Source organism: Cnephaeus nilssonii, assembly GCF_951640355.1.
Source record: "Cnephaeus nilssonii genome assembly, chromosome: 16".
Classification (NCBI taxonomy): domain Eukaryota; kingdom Metazoa; phylum Chordata; class Mammalia; order Chiroptera; family Vespertilionidae; genus Cnephaeus; species Cnephaeus nilssonii.
The window spans coordinates 3,335,986-3,355,845 of record NC_137087.1 but is presented as its reverse complement, the minus strand read 5'-3'; the positions used below and the strand labels follow the sequence as shown (position 1 = coordinate 3,355,845).

At 59.2% G+C, this 19,860-nt stretch overlaps 1 protein-coding gene across 1 annotated transcript in view; it reads left to right on the top strand.

Moving 5' to 3' along the window:
• GRID1 (glutamate ionotropic receptor delta type subunit 1) overlaps window positions 1-19,860 on the top strand; it is a gene marked incomplete at its 3' end in the record, with an annotated part of 641,508 nt that overhangs the window by 400,401 nt on the left and 221,247 nt on the right. The window contains exon 6 of the mRNA XM_079793699.1: window positions 14,536-14,706. Coding sequence (XP_079649825.1) covers window positions 14,536-14,706 — 171 coding nt within the window. The remainder of the gene's footprint in view (window positions 1-14,535; window positions 14,707-19,860) is intronic.

Here is a 19,860-nt window from a genome sequence, read left to right as displayed (position 1 = left end):
TAATTTCTAGTTGGTTCTTTTTCATATCCTCGAGGGTCTCGCTAAATTTATCCGCCTTTTCTAGGAAATTCTTGAAAAACCTTATAACCGTGGTTTTGAACTCTATATGCAGTCATTTGTTTTCCTCCATTTCTTTCGTTTGTGATCTGTTTCTTTGTTTCCACATTTTTGCTGCTTCCCTGAGTTGGTAGGGTAGCTTTATGTGCTAGGTGTCCTATATGGCCCAGTGGCTCGGATTCCCCAGTTACCTGAGGTGAACACTCTTGGTGCACCCATTTGTGGACTGTGTGTACAGCCTTGTTGTAGTTAAGTCTTGATTGTTGTTGGTGTCACTGGGAGGAATTGACCTCCAGGCCAATTGGCTGTGATGATCCAATATGTCTACGCTGGAAGAACTGCTGTGCTGGAGACACGCTTATGGGGCAGGACTTGTTTCAGTGGGGCTTTGGTGCTCATTGAGTCTGCCTCTTGCATGTGTCACTTATGGATGTGGGTAGTTGAAATCTGGTGTCGTCTCACACAGACCACTAGATACACTAGTTACTGGATCTCCAATGGGGTGCAGGTCAGCTACTGTCTGAGGCCACCCAGCAGGAGCCACAGCGAGAACTACAGTTTTCTCCTCTTTGCTTGGGGTTTGGAGGTTTTGGAGCAGTCTTACCAGAGCTGCAGTTTGTTAGGTTAAGCTGCAATAGGGCAGGCCATTTATATGCAAAAGCCGCTGTGCAGAGCTTGGGTGGGTTTGTAGATTGTGCGGGTTGGGGTCTCAGGGCGGGGTGGGGTCTCAGGGAGTCACTAGGCTAGGGCATGGCAAACAGCGATGGCTGCCCGTCAGCTGTCTCTGCGTCTCCATGATTTCCACGTCCCCACGTCCCGCGCCCCAGCGCAGTAAACAATGATCGCTGGGCGCACCTCTGCTAGAAAGCCACCCTCACTTTCCGACCTGATGGTAGACAGTGCAGCTTCTCCCCATAGGAGTTTGGGTCCCCAGTGTCTCCCCAGAAACAGGAGTTCAGAGTGATCGGGAGCTTGTCTCCCTTCGGGTTGAAAGAAGCAGCGCACCCAGACACTCGCCGCCAGCCTGATTCGCACACCTCCGTACCTCAGCTTTTCAGTGCTTGTGCACATCTCAATGCTCTTTTCTCTTTCCTTCTAGTTGTAGAACTTCCACTCAGCCAGCTTTCCCGTGGTTCTGGGTGATAGACTGTTTATCTTTTTGTTGTAGTTTTGAGAGCTTGTTTGGAGGTTCTAGCAGGGGAGCGCAGCTACTCGTACACCCTTGACCGAAGACCGGTCCTCTCCTCTGGGGGGAAGGTCGTCCTCTTCGACCGAGCGCGCAGCTTCGGGAGGGACGCACATGGATCGGTGAGGGAGGAGGGGGACACCCGCCTAGCCAGCCAGATCAGCCGAATCAACCCTGGCGATCAATGGGGTGACAGATGTCTCAGCCAGATTGCCCTCACATCCTTTTTGTTGTAGTTTTGAAATTCTTGTGCGAGGCAACAGCTTAGGTGTTTACCTATGCCGCCATCTTGGTTTCCCCCTTCAGATTGTGTGTTTTGAATTTTTGAAACTATAATGCTGAATGCAAGCAGAAATAGACAAATTCTTGACATAATGGACCTAAAAATAGACCACAGAACCAGCAAGCAGACAGGAGTGCACATGAGAGTGCCTGGGCACCGGCCACAGGAAGGCCGCGGGCTGCCCAGCACCACGTTCTCGCCACAGCGCACTCACAGCAGAAGTCACTGGGGAGATGACGAAGGAAAATACCCTCAGGTTTGAAAGTGTTTAAAAATCTACAGTAAATTAAGCCTGGGTCAAAAATAAACCAGAATAGTGGACGTAGCTAAGGCAATAGTGGTATAGATTTATTATCTTAAATACTTCATCAGAAAAGACAAAAGGTATGATTCATCGGCTAAGATTCATACTTAAAATGGGAAAATAACCACTTATTAAATCCGAAGAAAGTATAAAAATATGATAATGGTAGAAATGAATGAAATAGAAAACCAGTACATACCAGTAGTAGTTAAGACAAAACGTATTTTAAAAAAGATGTATAAAAACAGACAAGTTCTAGCATGAATATAAGAGCGAGGGCACTGGTCACTGTTGTTAGAAGTGAATGCGGCACAAGCTTTCCATGTACCAGAGCGGTGCAGGGGCGTGAGCAAGGCCAGCCACTCAACAGGAGCGTTTGGACAACGTGGCCGAACTTTCAGGAAAAAAATGATTTGGGGCAAAGATGGAAAAGCAAAGAAAATCCCTATGAGATAAGGAATTTAATTAGTAATATAAATAGTTCTACCAAGGAAACAGCAGTGTAGATGAGTTTGCTGGTGTAGGCTAGTTCCACAAAACACTCCAGAAACTGGAGAAGACATCTACAGCATGTGACAAAGACTTAGTTAAAGTCCATCAAATCGAAGTGCAAGAGACCCAACTGATAGAAATTGGACAAAAATACAGACACAGGAAAGGAAGCACCAGCGATTCATACGTGTGTGGAAGAGGCTTAACCCTGTTGAGAATTAGGGAAGTGGAAATGAAATCCAGGATGTGCCGATTCATACTCACTAGGTTGACAAGCCTGGGAAGCCGTGCGCTATCCGTACAGGCGAGGAGGTGGGGCAGGAGCTCTCTACCACGCGCGTATAAACTGGCGATCACTGAGGGAGGTGGAGATTGCCTCGGAAATGAGAACATGTCCGTGTTCTCCTGTAGGGGTTCTTTCTAGGTGTGCTCCCTGGAGGAAATCTCATGCAAGTGCACTGAGACGCACACACAAGAACAGGCACACACAAGCCTTGCTCATAACAGCCACCAAACGAACACATTCAGACGGTCATCAGCGATGGAGCGAATGAACGTGGCACGGTCGGTGGTCGGTCACACAGTGCGATTGTGTGCAGCTGTGACCCTTAGGACCTGGAGCGCCCGTCACATGAATACCTCACAGAACCCGGAGGCTAGGCCAGTGGGCGCTACGTGGGTGAGCGTTGGGGTTGTCTGGGGGCAGGCGGGGAGCTCAGAGGCCTGCGTGTTGGCAGGGACAGGGTCACTTCTGCGACTATGTTCCCAGGTGGTCCTGACACTGAGCCATGAGCTCAGGCAGCTGCAGGCGGCAGGCGAGCAGGCTGTAGCTGCCTGAAGCTCACAAGGTGTGCACGCCACACGTGATTGTACTGACATTCGTGGTTATAGCCTGACAAAGGCAGGCTCCCGGTGAGGAGGAGGGGGAGCCCTTGGGGAGGGGCACCTGCCCCTGATGCAGGCTCTTTCTCAGCTGGGTGGAAGGCACGCTCATACCACTTTATTGCTCATACCTTAATGTGTGTAATATGTGTGAGTGCAATACACTGTAAAATATAAACTTAAAAAGTAGTAAAATAAGCGAGATGATGGGAGCCTGTGCCCTCCAGGGAGGGTCTGGGTCTGGCATGCTCCTGGGCCTCCATGGGCCTCGCTGGCTTCCGTGAGTCGGTGGAGCTCACAGGTGTACACTCTCTTCTCCTTCTGCTCATCCACAGCACCATCTGGAAGGAACGTGCACCCGGGACAAAGCGCGCGTTCGCTCCCAAGTGGGGAGTGTGAATTGGCTGCTTGGATTGCTCCTGCACCCCTAGGAACTCAGGAACTCAGGGTGGCCCAGAGGCAGACCTGGAGCGCAGCTCCGAGGTGCTGCCTGGCAGGAGTGAGCAGGGATGGCAGGTGGCTGCCTGCACCGATGTGGTGCCGAAGGGACCCATGAGACCAACAGGATTGGAGCAGGCCTGGCAGGGAGCTGCTGGAACTGACTGATGTGAAGGTTTGGAACTTCCCATAGGAGAGGACCACCCATAAGAGAGGAGGGACCCTTTGCATTGCCCAAAAGGGCCTGGGAGTTGCTTCAAGGGTTCTCAGATTCCGAGTGCAGCCGTCTCTGTCCCGGATGCTGAGAATCAGCAGGAGTCCCTGGGGGCAGGGAGTAGTGCTTGGCAGACAGGCCATGTGCTTCGACCAGAGCGAGTGCATGAGATGGGGCCACGGACAGGAAGATCTCCAGGGCCCCGCAGGTCTCTGCAGAAGGCAGGTGGCAGGGCTGGGTGGGGGGCTGTGCCAGCTCTCAGGGAGTGCTGGGTGGGCAGCGGCTGGGTGGGGGGCTGTGCCAGCTCTCAGGGAGTGCTGGGTGGGCAGCGGCTGGGTGGGGGGCTGTGCCAGCTCTCAGGGAGTGCTGGGTGGGCAGCGTGACGAGGCAGTCTGGAGACCAGGCAGCGGGGCAGGCTGAGCTCCTTGCTGTCATGGCTGCCCTGGCTCACACAGCCCAGGTGCCGCCCAGGCTGCCAGCCAGGGAAGTGGTGGCTACACTTATCAGAAGGCGCCCTGTGCTCCGCAAGCCGGGCTCCCACAGATTCCCGGCTCCTGCGTGGGGTGCGGAGGGAGTGCTCAGGCCGCTGGCGCTCCCTCTGGGAAGCTGAGGATGCAGGAGAGATTTAATGAAAGAACTTCATAAAGCTGGTTCTTTGAAAAGATTAACAACCGTGACAATCTCCTGGCTAGACTCACTAAGGAAAAAAGAGAAAAGACCCGTATAAACAAAATTAGGAATGAAAGAGGAGAAATTACCAGATATTACAGGTATACAAAGGATCATACTAGAATATCACTAAATTTAATAACCTAGAAGAAATGGATAAGCTCCTAGAAATATACAACCTTCCTAGACTGAATCATGAAGAAATGGAAAAATCTAAGTATAGCGATCAGCAGTGAGGAAATTGAAACAACCATCAAAAATCTCCCCAAAAATGAAAGTCCAGGACCAGATGGCTTCACCAGTGAATTCTACCAAATGTTCAAAGAAGATTTAAAACCTGTCCTTCTCAAACTCTTCCCAAAAATTGAAGAGGCAATACTTCCTATCACATTCTACAAGGCCAGTACAACCCTGATACCAAAACCTGGCCAGGATCTCACACACACACACACACACACACACACACACACACACACAACTACAGAACAATATCCCTGATGAACATAGATGCAAAAATCCTAAACAAAATACTAGCAAATCAAATACAACAATACATCCAAAAAATAATGCATCATGATCAAGTGGTGCAACAAATGCAAATCAATCAATGTAATACATCACATTACATTAACAAAAGGAAGGATAAAAATTATATGACCTTATCAATAGATGCAAAAAACTTTTGATAACATACAACATCCATTTATGATTAAAACACTCAATAAAAGGGTACAGAAGGAAAGTATCTCAACATAATGAAGGCTATCTATAATAATTAGACTGGACAGCCGAACGACCTTCCGGACGTCCTTCCAGATGACCTTCTGAACGAAGCTGGGTCTGCAAGGGCCGGACCCCTTGCACGAATTTCATGCATCGGGCCTCTAGTATATGATAAACCCTCAGCCAATATACTCAATAGTGAAAAACCTGAAAGCTTTTCCTCTAAGATCAGGAATAAGAGAGAATGTTGTCCCGTCTTGCCACTCTTACTCAATGCAGTGCTGGAAGTCCTAGTCAGAGCAATCAGCCAAGAGAAGGAAATAAAAGGCATCCAAATCAGGAATGAAGAACTAAAACGGTCACTCTTTGCAAATGACATGATTCTGGGTGCAGGAAACCCTAAAGACTCCACTCATACAACTCAACACAAAACAAAGAACATCCAATAAAAAAGTGGGCAGAGGACCTGAACAGACAACTCTCCCAAGAAGACATACAAATGGCCAAAAGATATGAAAAGATGCTCAACCTCGCTAGCAGTTAGGAAATGCAAATCCAAACTACAATGAGATACCACCTCACACCTGCTAGAATGGCCATTATCAACAAGACAAGTGAGTGTTGGAGAGGTTGTGGAGAAAAGGAACCCTCATTCACTGCAGTGGGAATGCAAACTGGTACAGCCACGATGGGAAACTGGTGGTTTAAAAGAAAAATAGAGTTACCATATGACCTAGCAACCCCTTTTCTAAGCACCCAAAACACTAGAAACATTTTCCTCAAAGATATGCTCCCCTATGTTCACTGCAGCTTTATCACGGTGGCCAAGGCATGAAGACAACCCACGTGCCCTGCGGTAGAGGCCTGGGTGGAGACGTGGCCCGTACACACCATGGAGCACCACTCAGCCACGAGACACAGGAAGTACTGCCATGTGCAGCACCATGGACGCGCCTTGAGAACGTTATGCTAAGTGAAGTAACCAGTCAGACAGAGCGCGGAACTGCATGATTTCACTGATATGTGACATCAAACTGAGACTCAGACACAGACAACAGTATGGTGGTTACCAGAGGGAAGGGGTAGGGAGAGAGGGGCCAAATACATGGTGACAGAAGAAAATTTGATTTTGGGTGGTAAACACTGTAATAAATATACAGATCTTGTATCATAGAAATGCACACTTGAAACCTATATGAGCCTATTAACCAAAGTCACCCCAAAAAATTTAACAAAAATAAATAAATTTAAAAAAAGAAGTGAGAAAGAAAAGTATGCGACATATCCATTTCCTCTCCAAGGTGTTCAGGTCTGATTGACCCCTTATGCATAATTCATATTATGTTCTTCATGGCCTCCTGTCCTTTCTAGTAAAAAAAAAAAAATCCCTCCCCAGGTCCTCTATATTCTATCTCCACTCACCGCTCGGGTTCGCAGACCTCCTACTGTTAGAAGGTGATGCCCCTCGCCCCACCATCCTGGTCCCCCACTATCCTGGTTCCCCACCATCCTGGTCCCCCACCATCCTGGTCCCCCACCGTCCTGGTCCCCCACCATCCTGGTCCCCACTATCCTGGTTACCCACCATCCTGGTCCCCCACCATCCTGGTCCCCACTATCCTGGTTACCCACCATCCTGGTCCCCCACCGTCCTGGTCCCCACCGTCCTGGTGCCCCACCGTCCTGGTCCCCCACTATCCTGGTCCCCCACCATCCTGGTCCCCCACCGTCCTGGTCCCCCACCATCCTGGTCCCCACTATCCTGGTTACCCACCACCCTGGTCCCCCACCGTCCTGGTCCCCCACCATCCTGGTCCCCCACCATCCTGGTCCCCACTATCCTGGTCCCCCACCGTCCTGGTCCCCCACCATCCTGGTCCCCACTATCCTGGTTACCCACCATCCTGGTCCCCCACCGTCCTGGTCCCCCACCGTCCTGGTGCCCCACCGTCCTGGTCCCCCACCGTCCTGGTCCTCCACCATCCTGGTCCCCCACCGTCCTGGTCCCCCACCGTCCTGGTCCCCCACCGTCCTGGTCCCCCACCGTCCTGGTCCCCCACCATCCTGGTCCCCCACCATCCTGGTCCCCCACCATCCTGGTCCCCCACTATCCTATGCTGTCCATCCTGTTGGTGCGGGTTCTTGAACCCGCTGGCCCGGACCCTCTCACCTCCTGGTCCTGGGACCAGAGCACATTGCTATGCCCCTACCTTTGATTGTCAGTTGGTCCTCGTCCAATAAGATCATCTTCCTTTAAAGCAGACTTTTGTCTGAAACACACAGGTCAGTGGTTGAAGCCCAGATACAATATGTAATAGCACTTCAGCTCTTTTGAGATTATTACAGCTCAGCATACTGGGAACCGGTGATCATTCTGAAAGCTGCAACTCTTAATTTCTTACTTTCTCCCGCCCACGCCTGGGCGGCAGCTGGGCCGTCTTGGCACTCCTGCCAGGCCCTGAGACAGTCCCTGAAATACACAGGTTACCATCTTACCCTTAAACCTCTCCTTCAAGCCACAGAAACAACCTTCACTGATTCCTGACGCCTGAGCCCCGTCTGCCCTCTCACCGTCTGTGCGCCTGGAGGCTGCCGGCTGCCTGAAGACTGGCTGGTGGCTCTGCACAGCTCAGGGCCTGGCTCGCAGCCAGAGCTTCCTCGGCCTGAGCTCCCACTGCCGAGACGCTGGCCGCGTGGGACTCTGTCTGTAGTCCCTGGTGCCCACCCACGAGCACTTTCTGCCTGTGGAATTCTCCCTCCTTCCAGCTGCCAGAGGCTCTTACAAATGGAGACCTGAGGGTGGCTTGTTTGTGTCTAAAGCCCTCCAGGGCTCCTCATCGTCCTAAGGGTGGGCGTTTCCGCCAGCTATGACCCCACCCCGTGCCCGGCCAGGACACTGCGCCAGGCTGCCTCCGGGCACCCTCCTTTCTGCCTGTCCGCCCGCCCAGGTCCTGGGAGCCTGTGGTGTCTCACCAGCCCCGCCGCTCACCTGGGAGGTGCCCAACACAGGAGCAGGTGCCCACTCACAGGAGGAGGTGTCCACTCACAGGAGCAGGTGCCCACTCACAGGAGCAGGTGCCCACTCACAGGAGCAGGTACCCACTCACAGGAGCAGGTGCCCACTCACAGGAGCAGGTGTCCACTCACAGGAGCAGGTGCCCACTCACAGGAGCAGGTGCCCACTCACAGGAGGAGGTGCCCACTCACAGGAGGAGGTGCCCACTCACAGGAGCAGGTGCCCACTCACAGGAGGAGGTGCCCACTCACAGGAGCAGGTGCCCACTCACAGGAGCAGGTGCCCACTCACAGGAGGAGGTGCCCACTCACAGGAGCAGGTGCCCACTCACAGGAGGAGGTGCCCACTCACAGGAGGAGGTGCCCACTCACAGGAGCAGGTGCCCACTCAAAGGACCAGGTGCCCACTCACAGGACCAGGTGCCCACTCACAGGAGCAGGTGCCCACTCACAGGAGGAGGTGCCCACTCACAGGAGGAGGTGCCCACTCAGAGGAGCAGATGCCCACTCACAGGAGGAGGTGCGCTCACAGGAGGAGGTGCCCACTCACAGGAGCAGGTGTCCACTCACACGAGGAGGTGCGCTCACAGGAGCAGGTGTCCACTCACAGGAGCAGGTGCCCACTCACAGGAGGAGGTGTCACTCACAGGAGGAGGTGTCACTCACAGGAGCAGGTGCCCACTCACAGGAGGAGGTGTCCACTCACAGGAGCAGGTGCCCACTCACAGGAGGAGGTGTCCACTCACAGGAGGAGGTGCCCACTCACAGGAGGAGGTGCCCACTCACAGGAGGAGGTGCCCACTCACAGGAGCAGATGCCCACTCACAGGAGGAGGTGTCCACTCACAGGAGCAGGTGCCCACTCACAGGAGGAGGTGCCCACTCACAGGAGCAGGTGCCCACTCACAGGAGGAGGTGCCCACTCACAGGAGGAGGTGTCCACTCACAGGAGCAGGTGCCCACTCACAGGAGCAGATGCCCACTCACAGGAGGAGGTGCCCACTCACAGGAGCAGATGCCCACTCACAGGAGGAGGTGTCCACTCACAGGAGCAGGTGCCCACTCACAGGAGGAGGTGTCCACTCACAGGAGCAGGTGCCCACTCACAGGAGGAGGTGTCCACTCACAGGAGGAAGTGCCCACTCACAGGAGCAGGTGTCCACTCACAGGAGCAGGTGCCCACTCACAGGAGGAGGTGCCCACTCACAGGAGGAGGTGTCCACTCACAGGAGCAGGTGTCCACTCACAGGAGCAGGTGTCCACTCACAGGAGCAGGTGCCCACTCACAGGAGGAGGTGTCCACTCACAGGAGGAGGTGCCCACTCACAGGAGGAGGTGCCCACTCAGAGGAGCAGATGCCCACTCACAGGAGGAGGTGCCCACTCACAGGAGGAGGTGCCCACTCACAGGAGCAGGTGTCCACTCACAGGAGGAGGTGCCCACTCACAGGAGCAGGTGTCCACTCACAGGAGCAGGTGCCCACTCACAGGAGCAGGTACCCACTCACAGGAGCAGGTGCCCACTCACAGGACCAGGTGCCCACTCACAGGACCAGGTGCCCACTCACAGGAGCAGGTACCCACTCACAGGAGGAGGTGCCCACTCACAGGAGGAGGTGCCCACTCACAGGAGCAGGTGCCCACTCAGAGGAGCAGGTGCCCACTCACAGGAGGAGGTGCCCACTCACAGGAGCAGGTGCCCACTCACAGGAGCAGGTGCCCACTCACAGGAGGAGGTGCCCACTCACAGGAGCAGGTGCCCACTCAGAGGAGCAGGTGCCCACTCACAGGAGGAGGTGCCCACTCACAGGAGGAGGTACCCACTCACAGGAGCAGGTGCCCACTCACAGGAGCAGGTGCCCACTCACAGGAGGAGGTGCCCACTCACAGGAGGAGGTGCCCACTCACAGGAGGAGGTGTCCACTCACAGGAGCAGGTGCCCACTCACAGGAGGAGGTGTCCACTCACAGGAGCAGGTGCCCACTCACAGGAGCAGGTGCCCACTCACAGAAGCAGGTGTCCACTCACAGGAGCAGGTGCCCACTCACAGGAGCAGGTGCCCACTCACAGGAGGAGGTGCCCACTCACAGGAGGAGGTGCCCACTCACAGGAGGAGGTGTCCACTCACAGGAGCAGGTGCCCACTCACAGGAGCAGGTGTCCACTCACAGGAGGAGGTGTCCACTCACAGGAGGAGGTGTCCACTCACAGGAGCAGGTGCCCACTCACAGGAGCAGGTGCCCACTCAGAGGAGCAGGTGCCCACTCACAGGAGGAGGTGCCCACTCACAGGAGGAGGTGCCCACTCACAGGAGCAGGTGCCCACTCACAGGAGCAGGTGCCCACTCACAGGAGGAGGTGCCCACTCACAGGAGGAGGTGTCCACTCACAGGAGCAGGTGTCCACTCACAGGAGGAGGTGTCCACTCACAGGAGCAGGTGTCCACTCACAGGAGCAGGTGTCCACTCACAGGAGCAGGTGCCCACTCACAGGAGCAGGTGCCCACTCACAGGAGGAGGTGCCCACTCACAGGAGGAGGTGTCCACTCACAGGAGCAGGTGCCCACTCACAAGAGCAGGTGTCCACTCACAGGAGGAGGTGTCCACTCACAGGAGCAGGTGCCCACTCACAGGAGCAGGTGTCCACTCACAGGAGCAGGTGCCCACTCACAGGAGCAGGTGTCCACTCACAGGAGCAGGTGCCCACTCACAGGAGCAGGTGCCCACTCACAGGACCAGGTGCCCACTCACAGGAGGAGGTGTCCACTCACAGGAGGAGGTGCCCACTCACAGGAGCAGGTGCCCACTCACAGGAGGAGGTGCCCACTCACAGGAGGAGGTGTCCACTCACAGGAGCAGGTGTCCACTCACAGGAGCAGGTGCCCACTCACAGGAGGAGGTGCCCACTCACAGGAGGAGGTGCCCACTCACAGGACCAGGTGCCCACTCACAGGAGGAGGTGTCCACTCACAGGAGCAGGTGTCCACTCACAGGACCAGGTGTCCACTCACAGGACCAGGTGCCCACTCACAGGAGGAGGTGCCCACTCACAGGAGCAGGTGTCCACTCACAGGAGGAGGTGTCCACTCACAGGAGGAGGTGCCCACTCACAGGAGCAGGTGCCCACTCACAGGAGGAGGTGTCACTCACAGGAGGAGGTGTCACTCACAGGAGGAGGTGTCCACTCACAGGAGGAGGTGTCCACTCACAGGAGCAGGTGTCCACTCACAGGAGGAGGTGCCCACTCACAGGAGGAGGTGTCCACTCACAGGAGCAGGTGCCCACTCACAGGAGCAGGTGCCCACTCACAGGAGGAGGTGCCCACTCACAGGAGCAGGTGCCCACTCACAGGAGCAGGTGCCCACTCACAGGAGGAGGTGCCCCCTCACAGGAGGAGGTGCCCACTCACAGGAGCAGGTGCCCACTCACAGGAGCAGGTGCCCACTCCTAGGAGGAGGTGCCCACTCACAGGAGGAGGTGTCCACTCACAGGACCAGGTGTCCACTCAGAGGAGCAGGTGCACTCTCAGGAGCAGGTGCAGCTGGCATGGTGCAGTCTCCCCATCTTCAGCAGCACTGCCACAACTCAGCTGGGCACTGCCCCTCCCCCTTCCTACATGCAAGCACTTTTCTTAACAAGCTCATCCTTCAGGTTCAGCTGCAGAGCTAATGGCTCACAGAAGCCTTATTTGGGAAGCGCTCCCTGTGAAGGCTCCCTTTGCTCTCTGTGCTCCCTGGTGCTCACTGTAAACGGGATAATAGCGGCTCTGCCTGGTAGAATCCTGGGGCTGCGGTGAGCACCTGGGTGTGGTGAGCACCTGGGTGTGGTGACATCTGGGCTGCGGTGAGCACCTGGGTGTGGTGAGCACCTGGGTGTGGTGAGCACCTGGGTGTGGTGAGCCCCTGGGTGTGGTGACATCTGGGTGTCGTGAGCCCCTGGGTGTGGTGAGCACCAGGGTGTGGTGAGCACCTGGGTGTGGTGAGCCCCTGGGTGTGGTGACATCTGGGTGTGGTGAGCACCAGGGTGTGGTGAGCACCAGGGTGTGGTGACATCTGGGTGTGGTGAGCCCCTGTGTGTGGTGACATCTGGGTGTGGTGAGCCCCTGGGCTGTGGTGAGGACCTGGCTGTGGTGAGGACCTGGGTGTGGTGAGCCCCTGGGTGTGGTGAGCCCCTGGGTGTGGTGACATCTGGGTGTGGTGAGCCCCTGGGTGTGGTGAGCACCTGGGTGTGGTGAGCACCTGGGTGTGGTGAGCCCCTGGCTGTGGTGAGCCCCTGGCTGCGGTGAGCACTTGGGTGTGGTGAGCACCTGGGTGCGGTGAGCCCCTGGCTGCGGTGAGCACTTGGGTGTGGTGAGCACCTGGTTTTGGTGAGCCCCTGGGTGCGGTGAGCCCCTGGCTGCGGTGAACACTTGGGTGTGGTGAGCACCTGGGTGTGGTGAGCACCTGGGTGTGGTGAGCACCTGGGTGTAGTGAGCCCCTGGGTGTGGTGAGGACCTGGGTGTGGTGAGCCCCTGGGTGTGGTGACATCTGGGTGTGGTGAGCCCCTGGGTGTAGTGAGCACCTGGGTGTGGTGACATCTGGGTGTGGTGAGCCCCTGGGTGTGGTGACATCTGGGTGTGGTGAGCCCCTGGGTGTGGTGAGCACCTGGGTGTGGTGAGCCCCTGGGTGTGGTGACATCTGGGTGTGGTGAGCCCCTGGGTGTAGTGAGCACCTGGGTGTGGTGACATCTGGGTGTGGTGAGCCCCTGGGTGTAGTGAGCACCTGGGTGTGGTGACATCTGGGTGTGGTGAGCCCCTGGGTGTAGTGAGCACCTGGGTGTGGTGACATCTGGGTGTGGTGAGCCCCTGGGTGTAGTGAGCACCTGGGTGTGGTGACATCTGGGTGTGGTGAGCCCCTGGGTGTAGTGAGCACCTGGGTGTGGTGACATCTGGGTGTGGTGAGCCCCTGGGTGTAGTGAGCACCTGGGTGTGGTGACATCTGGGTGTGGTGAGCCCCTGGGTGTAGTGAGCACCTGGGTGTGGTGACATCTGGGTGTGGTGAGCCCCTGGGTGTAGTGAGCACCTGGGTGTGGTGACATCTGGGTGTGGTGAGCCCCTGGGTGTAGTGAGCACCTGGGTGTGGTGACATCTGGGTGTGGTGAGCCCCTGGGTGTAGTGAGCACCTGGGTGTGGTGACATCTGGGTGTGGTGAGCACCTGGGTGTAGTGAGCCCCTGGGTGTGGTGAGCCCCTGGGTGTGGTGAGCACCTGGGTGTGGTGAGCCCCTGGGTGTGGTGAGCACCTGGGCTATGGTTAGCCCCTGGGTGTGGTGAGCCCCTGGGTGTGGTGAGCCCCTGGGTGTGGTGAGCACCTGGACTATGGTTAGCCCCTGGGTGTGGTGAGCCCCTGGGTGTGGTGAGCCCCTGGGTGTGGTGAGCACCTGGGTGTGGTGAGCACCTGGGTGTGGTGACATCTGGGTGTGGTGAGCCCCTGGGTGTAGTGAGCCCCTGGGTGTGGTGACATCTGGGTGTGGTGAGCACCTGGGTGTAGTGAGCCCCTGGGTGTGGTGAGCCCCTGGGTGTGGTGAGCCCCTGGCTGTGGTGAGCCCCTGGCTGTGATGAGCACCTGTCTGTGGTGAGCCCCTGGCTGTGGTGAGCCCCTGGCTGTGGTGAGCCCCTGGCTGTGGTGAGCACCGAATGAGATGAAGCACATCAGGGCTCAGCATGCTCACCCGGGACGAGGGTTCCCTGGCCTCTCTGTGTCCTCACTGCGTCCCCAGCTGAGTTCATCCTGGGATGGCCTTGGGCGTCACTGAGTGGCTGAGGCCTGACTCGCTCACAGTGATACCCAGTGCTGAGCACAGACAGACCTGGAGATGTGGAGTAGATCTCATGCTGTGAATGAATGAATGGATATATTTAAAAAATTTGTATGCATATCTTTAAAAAAAGGAATCTAATTATTAACGGTAAGAGGTGACTTGTTGCATTTTGGTCAGTGATGTCAGAGTGAGCCAGCTGCCTGCCTACATCAGGTCGCTGACTCCGGGCAGAAACTGGGAGGGGCCTCAGAGCACCTGATCCCAGGGAGCCTGCAGACACCTTATCCTGGCCTCAGGGAGATGCCGAGCGACCTGCTTGCATTGGGGGCTGGCAAGTGCTGTTTGTAAACAAGCAGCAGTGACTGACCTGCCGCCCTTTCTTCCCTTTGGCTCAGCTGTTCAGGCCGCCGCCTCCCCATAGGCCTTTGGCCGAGGAAGTTCCAGAGCCAATGGTGAGCGTGGGTCTGGTTGTCTCCCCAGGAAATCAGTGACCCGGAGATTCTGGATCTGGTCCACAGCGCCCTGGGCAGGATGACCGTGGTCCGACAGATATTCCCGGCTGCCAAGGACAACCAGAAATGCACGAGGAACAACCACCGCATCTCCTCGCTGCTGTGCGACCCCCAGGAGGGCTACCTCCAGATGCTGCAGGTGAGTGCCTGGCGGCTCCCGCAGCCTGCCCGCCAGTGCTAATGACGGTTTGTTTGGTGACATGGAGGCGGGCGCAGGGCAGCGCCTCTGAGCAGCATGGGCAGCAGCTACGGGGGTCAGCTCCCAGGCCCCTGAGCTCCAGGCGCCTCTCGTATTTCAGCCACATGCTGAGGGGTCAGGAGGTCCGGTCTCCTCAGCTTCTGTTTCTGAGGTGCCTTTTGTTGGGGTGCTTCACCTCGGGGGGGGGGGGTCGGGGGCACCCTGCCCCCGCCGGTTCCTCCCTCCCTCAGGCCTCCTGCAGAGGTGCGGCCGGACGGGTGTGGGCTTGCCTTGTCCTAGTGGACAGCTGGTTGCCTGTGGGTGCGGGGCAGCAGGGGGCGCTGTGGACACTGTCCATGAAGAAGGTCATGCACCAGGGAACCTCATCCGGGACGTGGTGGGTAACGTTAGGGCATTTGTCCCATTGGGTTTGTGAAATCACCCAGAAGTGTGTGTGTGAGATGCTTGCATCCAGCATTTAGGACTAGTCACCTCTTTACCCGCCAGGCATGACGGGGGAAGTCGGGGTCAGGAGGGACGGTGTGGCTGCCAGTGAGCATCAGCCCCACGCAGGGCGGGGGCACACCCGTCAGGAGATGCGCGTGGGGGGTGGTTAGAGTCTCTGGAGTGGGCTGGGCACGTGTCATCTGCCAAAGCACTGAATCCATTCTGTAATCTTGTATTTGGCGGGGAGTGGGGTGGGGGAAACATGCCCCAACTGATGGTAAACACTAGAAATCGTTCTCAGGGAAACACAGCAGACACCGATGTTTCCCTGGAGCGATTCCCACTCTCCCTGCTCCGGGACCATCAGGATGTCTGGGTCTTTCTAAGGCCGGAAAGGTTTGGCCAGGAGAGGGCCCAAGGCCCCTGAGGACCACGGCCTCGGAGCCCTGGACACAGGGGCCCGGGAGAGGCAGTGCTCGGGGCAAGAGCGTCTGTTCTGGACGCCGCTGGTCGGCTCTGCTCTCCTCTGCTCTGGGGAGTGGGGCCGGGCGAGGGCCAGGCAGGCCCTGCAGCGCAGCTCGGTGCTCATGCCTGCTCTCCAGGTGGAAGGGAGAGGATGGGGGTGTGGCTCAGGGGTGTGAGCCCGTCCATCCCACACGCCCACAGGGGCAGGAGGGGGACTCCCTCGCTCATGGAGCCGACCTGGGGAGGGTCTCCCAGGCTCCCTCCTTGCAGAGCTTCATCCTCTCCAAACACAAGCCAGCCTTGTCCCCGCCTCCCTGGGCCGTCCATTGGCCCTCTTCCTGCTTCCTCACACCTTCTTCCTTCCTCACCCAGCGCTTCTGCTGAGGAGAGAGGAGGCGCCTTCCCGGGGCGCAGACACGCCTGCGGGGCGGGCAGTGCTGTGGCCTCGCTGACATCTCGGGGTTCGCAGGTGCAGGTGCAGGTGCAGGTGCAGGTGCAGGTGGGCGCGGCCGCCAGGCGGGCTGATGCGGAGTCCCATGGAGGCCGCACCGAAATGACCACACCAAGCAGGGCCAGGGCAGTGTCAGGCCTGGGACCGGGCCTCCCACCTCCCACTGTCCTGCCGAGACCCGGCCCCACAGAGCAGACGGGAGCGACACCCAGAGGCCCCGCCGCGCGGCACAGGAGCCAGATTGCTCGGGTCAGGCTCCAGCACGCCAGTTCTAGCTGTTTCTTCCTTCTGTGCTTCAGTTCCTCCTCTTTCTTCCTCTGCCGGCGGGTGAGAGAGCACCTGCTTCTCAAGCCACAATGAAAAGTCAGTGCGAGGACACGGGGAAAGCTAGCGGCGTGAGACTGAGCTAACGGGGTCACCGTGGAGGCCGGCGTGTGGGAGCGGCTGGCCTGCCTCGGGGTTGGCGTGAAGCAGTGCCCTCTCCTGAGCACGCGCTTCAAGAGCTCGCACAGGTGGGGGGGCAGTTCTCACCTGGGCTGCCCCTCGCAGGCATCACGTGCCTCCCACTGTGCGCACCCACTGTGCACACTCCCCACTGGGCGCAACTGTGCGCACCCACTGTGCACACTCCCCACTGGGCCCAACTGTGCACACCCACCGCGCAGCCGCACACGCAGCAGTGAGAGCTGCCCTTCGTGGGAGAGCCGCACTGAGCCCCTGGGTTCTCCATCCGAGAGCCTGCTCCCAGAGGCCTCCATTAGGATGGGGGGGGGGCGGGGGGGCTGTGAGGAATGTAGGCCGAGCACAGGGTAAGCCCTGATGAGTAAAACATGATTACAAGAATCTCTGCCTTGTTTCCCGTCCTTGTCCTGGTGGGTGTGTTTAGGCACCCTGCCCCGCAGCCCGGACAGCTGCAGGCTCCCCCCAGCACCGCCATCCCTCCCGGTTCCCTCCCTCCGAGCTGGGAGCTTCTTCCCTGAGGACAGAGGAGGCAGTGACCTCTGCTCCCTCTGGCTGCGGGACTCACCCAGACACACATGTTTAGAACCAACTCGAGCAGTGACACGCGGCCGGAGTGTGAGCGCGGTGGGTGCTGATGGGGTAACACGCGGCCGGACTGTGAGTGCGGTGGGTGCTGATGGGGTAACACGCGGCCGAGTGTGAGCGCGGTGGGTGCTGATGGGGTAAGGACGCCTATGGGAGGGACGCTCCCGCTCCGCCCCAGGCGGCGGGCTGCTCTCCTTCTGGGCAGGAGTTCCGGAAGCCCCGGGAGGACAGGTGCCTTTTACAGGTGCCGTCCCTCGGCCGCCTCTGGCCGGGCTGCGGGCGGCGCTGTGCGGTGAAGCCCGGCAGGCCCATCGCCCTTCAGCTGGGCTCCTGCTCAGTGGAGAGGAAGTCCTGGAAGGGAAATACGGGGGGGAGGGGGCTGCAGCGCGGGGGGCTGCAGCGCGGTTCCAGCCCCTGTCCTTGCCCAGCAGGCGCGGCCGGCTAGTCCCAGTGGCCAGTGAGGACGTGGTGACCAGCTCCCAGCCCGCGCCTGCCCGAGGCTCCGGCACAGCCGCCGCAGCGGGAGCCGTGGCGCCGGCTCAGACCCGCAGAACGGGCGGCCTGTTGTCCCCTGGCCCCCTTACAGCCCACCTGTTTCCTAGGGCACAGGCCGATGCCGCGCTGGCCAGGGCTGCGGAGCTGGGCCCTGCATTAGGTTGCGGCCCGATGCGGGATTTCTTGGGTTGGAATTTCTCCTTTTTGTGCATGTTGAGATTGTTGAGGGGCTCCATAGCGGGACTCACTCTCCCCTGCTCGGCCCAGTAAAGCCTTTCTCACTCGCCCCGCGGGTCTGCAGCCCAGGGCTCTCTGCTCTCCCAGCTCCAGGCTGCCCCTCCCCTCTCAGCTCTGGGCCCGGAGCGGCCTGGTCACCCTCCCCTCTCAGCTCTGGGCCCGGAGCGGCCTGGGCCTGGTCACCGTCCCCTCTCAGCTCTGGGCCCGGAGCAGCCTGGTCACCCTCCCCTCTCAGCTCTGGGCCCGGAGCGGCCTGGTCACTGTCCCCTCTCAGCTCTGGGCCCGGAGCGGCCTGGGCCTGGTCACCCTCCCCTCTCAGCTCTGGGCCCGGAGCGGCCTGGTCACCCTCCCCTCTCAGCTCTCAGCCCGGTGCGGCCTGGGCCTGGTCACCCTCCCTTCTCAGCTCTGGGCCCGGAGCGGCCTGGTCACTGTCCCCTCTCAGCTCTGGGCCCGGAGCGGCCTGGGCCTGGTCACCCTCCCCTCTCAGCTCTGGGCCCGGAGCGGCCTGGACACCCTCCCCTCTCAGCTCTGAGCCCGGAGCGGCCTGGTCACCCTCCCCTCTCAGCTCTGAGCCCGGAGCGGCCTGGTCACCCTCCCCTCTCAGCTCTGAGCCCGGAGCGGCCTGGTCACCCTCCCCTCTCAGCTCTGGGCCCGGAGCGGCCTGGTCACCCTCCCCTCTCAGCTCTGAGCCCGGAGCGGCCTGGGCCTGGTCACCCTCCCCTCTCAGCTCTGGGCCCGGAGCGGCCTGGTCACCCTCCCCTCTCAGCTCTGAGCCCGGAGCGGCCTGGGCCTGGTCACCCTCCCCTCTCAGCTCTGGGCCCGGAGCGGCCTGGTCACCCTCCCCTCTCAGCTCTGAGCCCGGAGCGGCCTGGTCACCCTCCCCTCTCAGCTCTGAGCCCGGAGCGGCCTGGTCACCCTCCCCTCTCAGCTCTGGGCCCGGAGCGGCCTGGTCACCCTCCCCTCTCAGCTCTGAGCCCGGAGCGGCCTGGGCCTGGTCACCCTCCCCTCTCAGCTCTGGGCCCGGAGCGGCCTGGTCACCCTCCCCTCTCAGCTCTGAGCCCGGAGCGGCCTGGTCACCCTCCCCTCTCAGCTCTGGGCCCGGAGCGGCCTGGTCACCCTCCCCTCTCAGCTCTGAGCCCGGAGCGGCCTGGTCACCCTCCCCTCTCAGCTCTGAGCCCGGAGCGGCCTGGTCACCCTCCCCTCTCAGCTCTGGGCCCGGAGCGGCCTGGGCCTGGTCACCGTCCCCGCTTTTCTCCGCCTTAAAGACCCAGCCGATCAGGGAGCGGCCGGGAGGGCAGTGCGGGCGGGCCTCTGCCAGGCGCAGCGGACAGGCGGCCTCCTGGGCACCTGGCTGCCCTCTGGCTACCGATGGCACATGTGCATTGGGAAGAAGAAACCCTCCGGGAGGGACGCCGCCCGCCCACCACACACCCTCCCCTGGACTCAGCCAGGAGCAGTCCCTGGCCTCTGCCACCACCTCCCCTCCTCAGCCTGCACTCCTCTCTCTGGACGGCGGGGCTGGCAGCTCTTTGGCAGAGAGGCCAGGCCTGGGGAGGGGTTTCTCAAGCTGTGACATCTGGGCGTCAGCTTGTCCTCCCAGCGGGACCCTCTGCGGGACAAACTGACTGTGCAGGCATCTCCCGGGGTCAGCCCGCTGCCCGCCCCGGGGGCGAGGGGGCGGGGAGCTTCCCGCACAGCCTGCGGGCTCCCCGTGTTTGGTCTCGCCTGTTCAGCCCTCCGCGAGGGTGGGTGGGACTCAGTGGCTCGAGCAGTGTGCACTGAGCACATGCCGTGTCCACGCACCGCATCCAGCCTGGACGCGGCGGGGACGAAGCTGCCAGGTGGTGATGAAGCCGAACCCTGTGCCCATCTCACCGGCGCAGCGGCTCCCGCAGCCCAGTGAGAGCCTCGCCCACGGGGACAGGGGCTTCACAGGCGCCCCGGGTCAGGCCGCAGCCGGGCCCGCCCAGCTC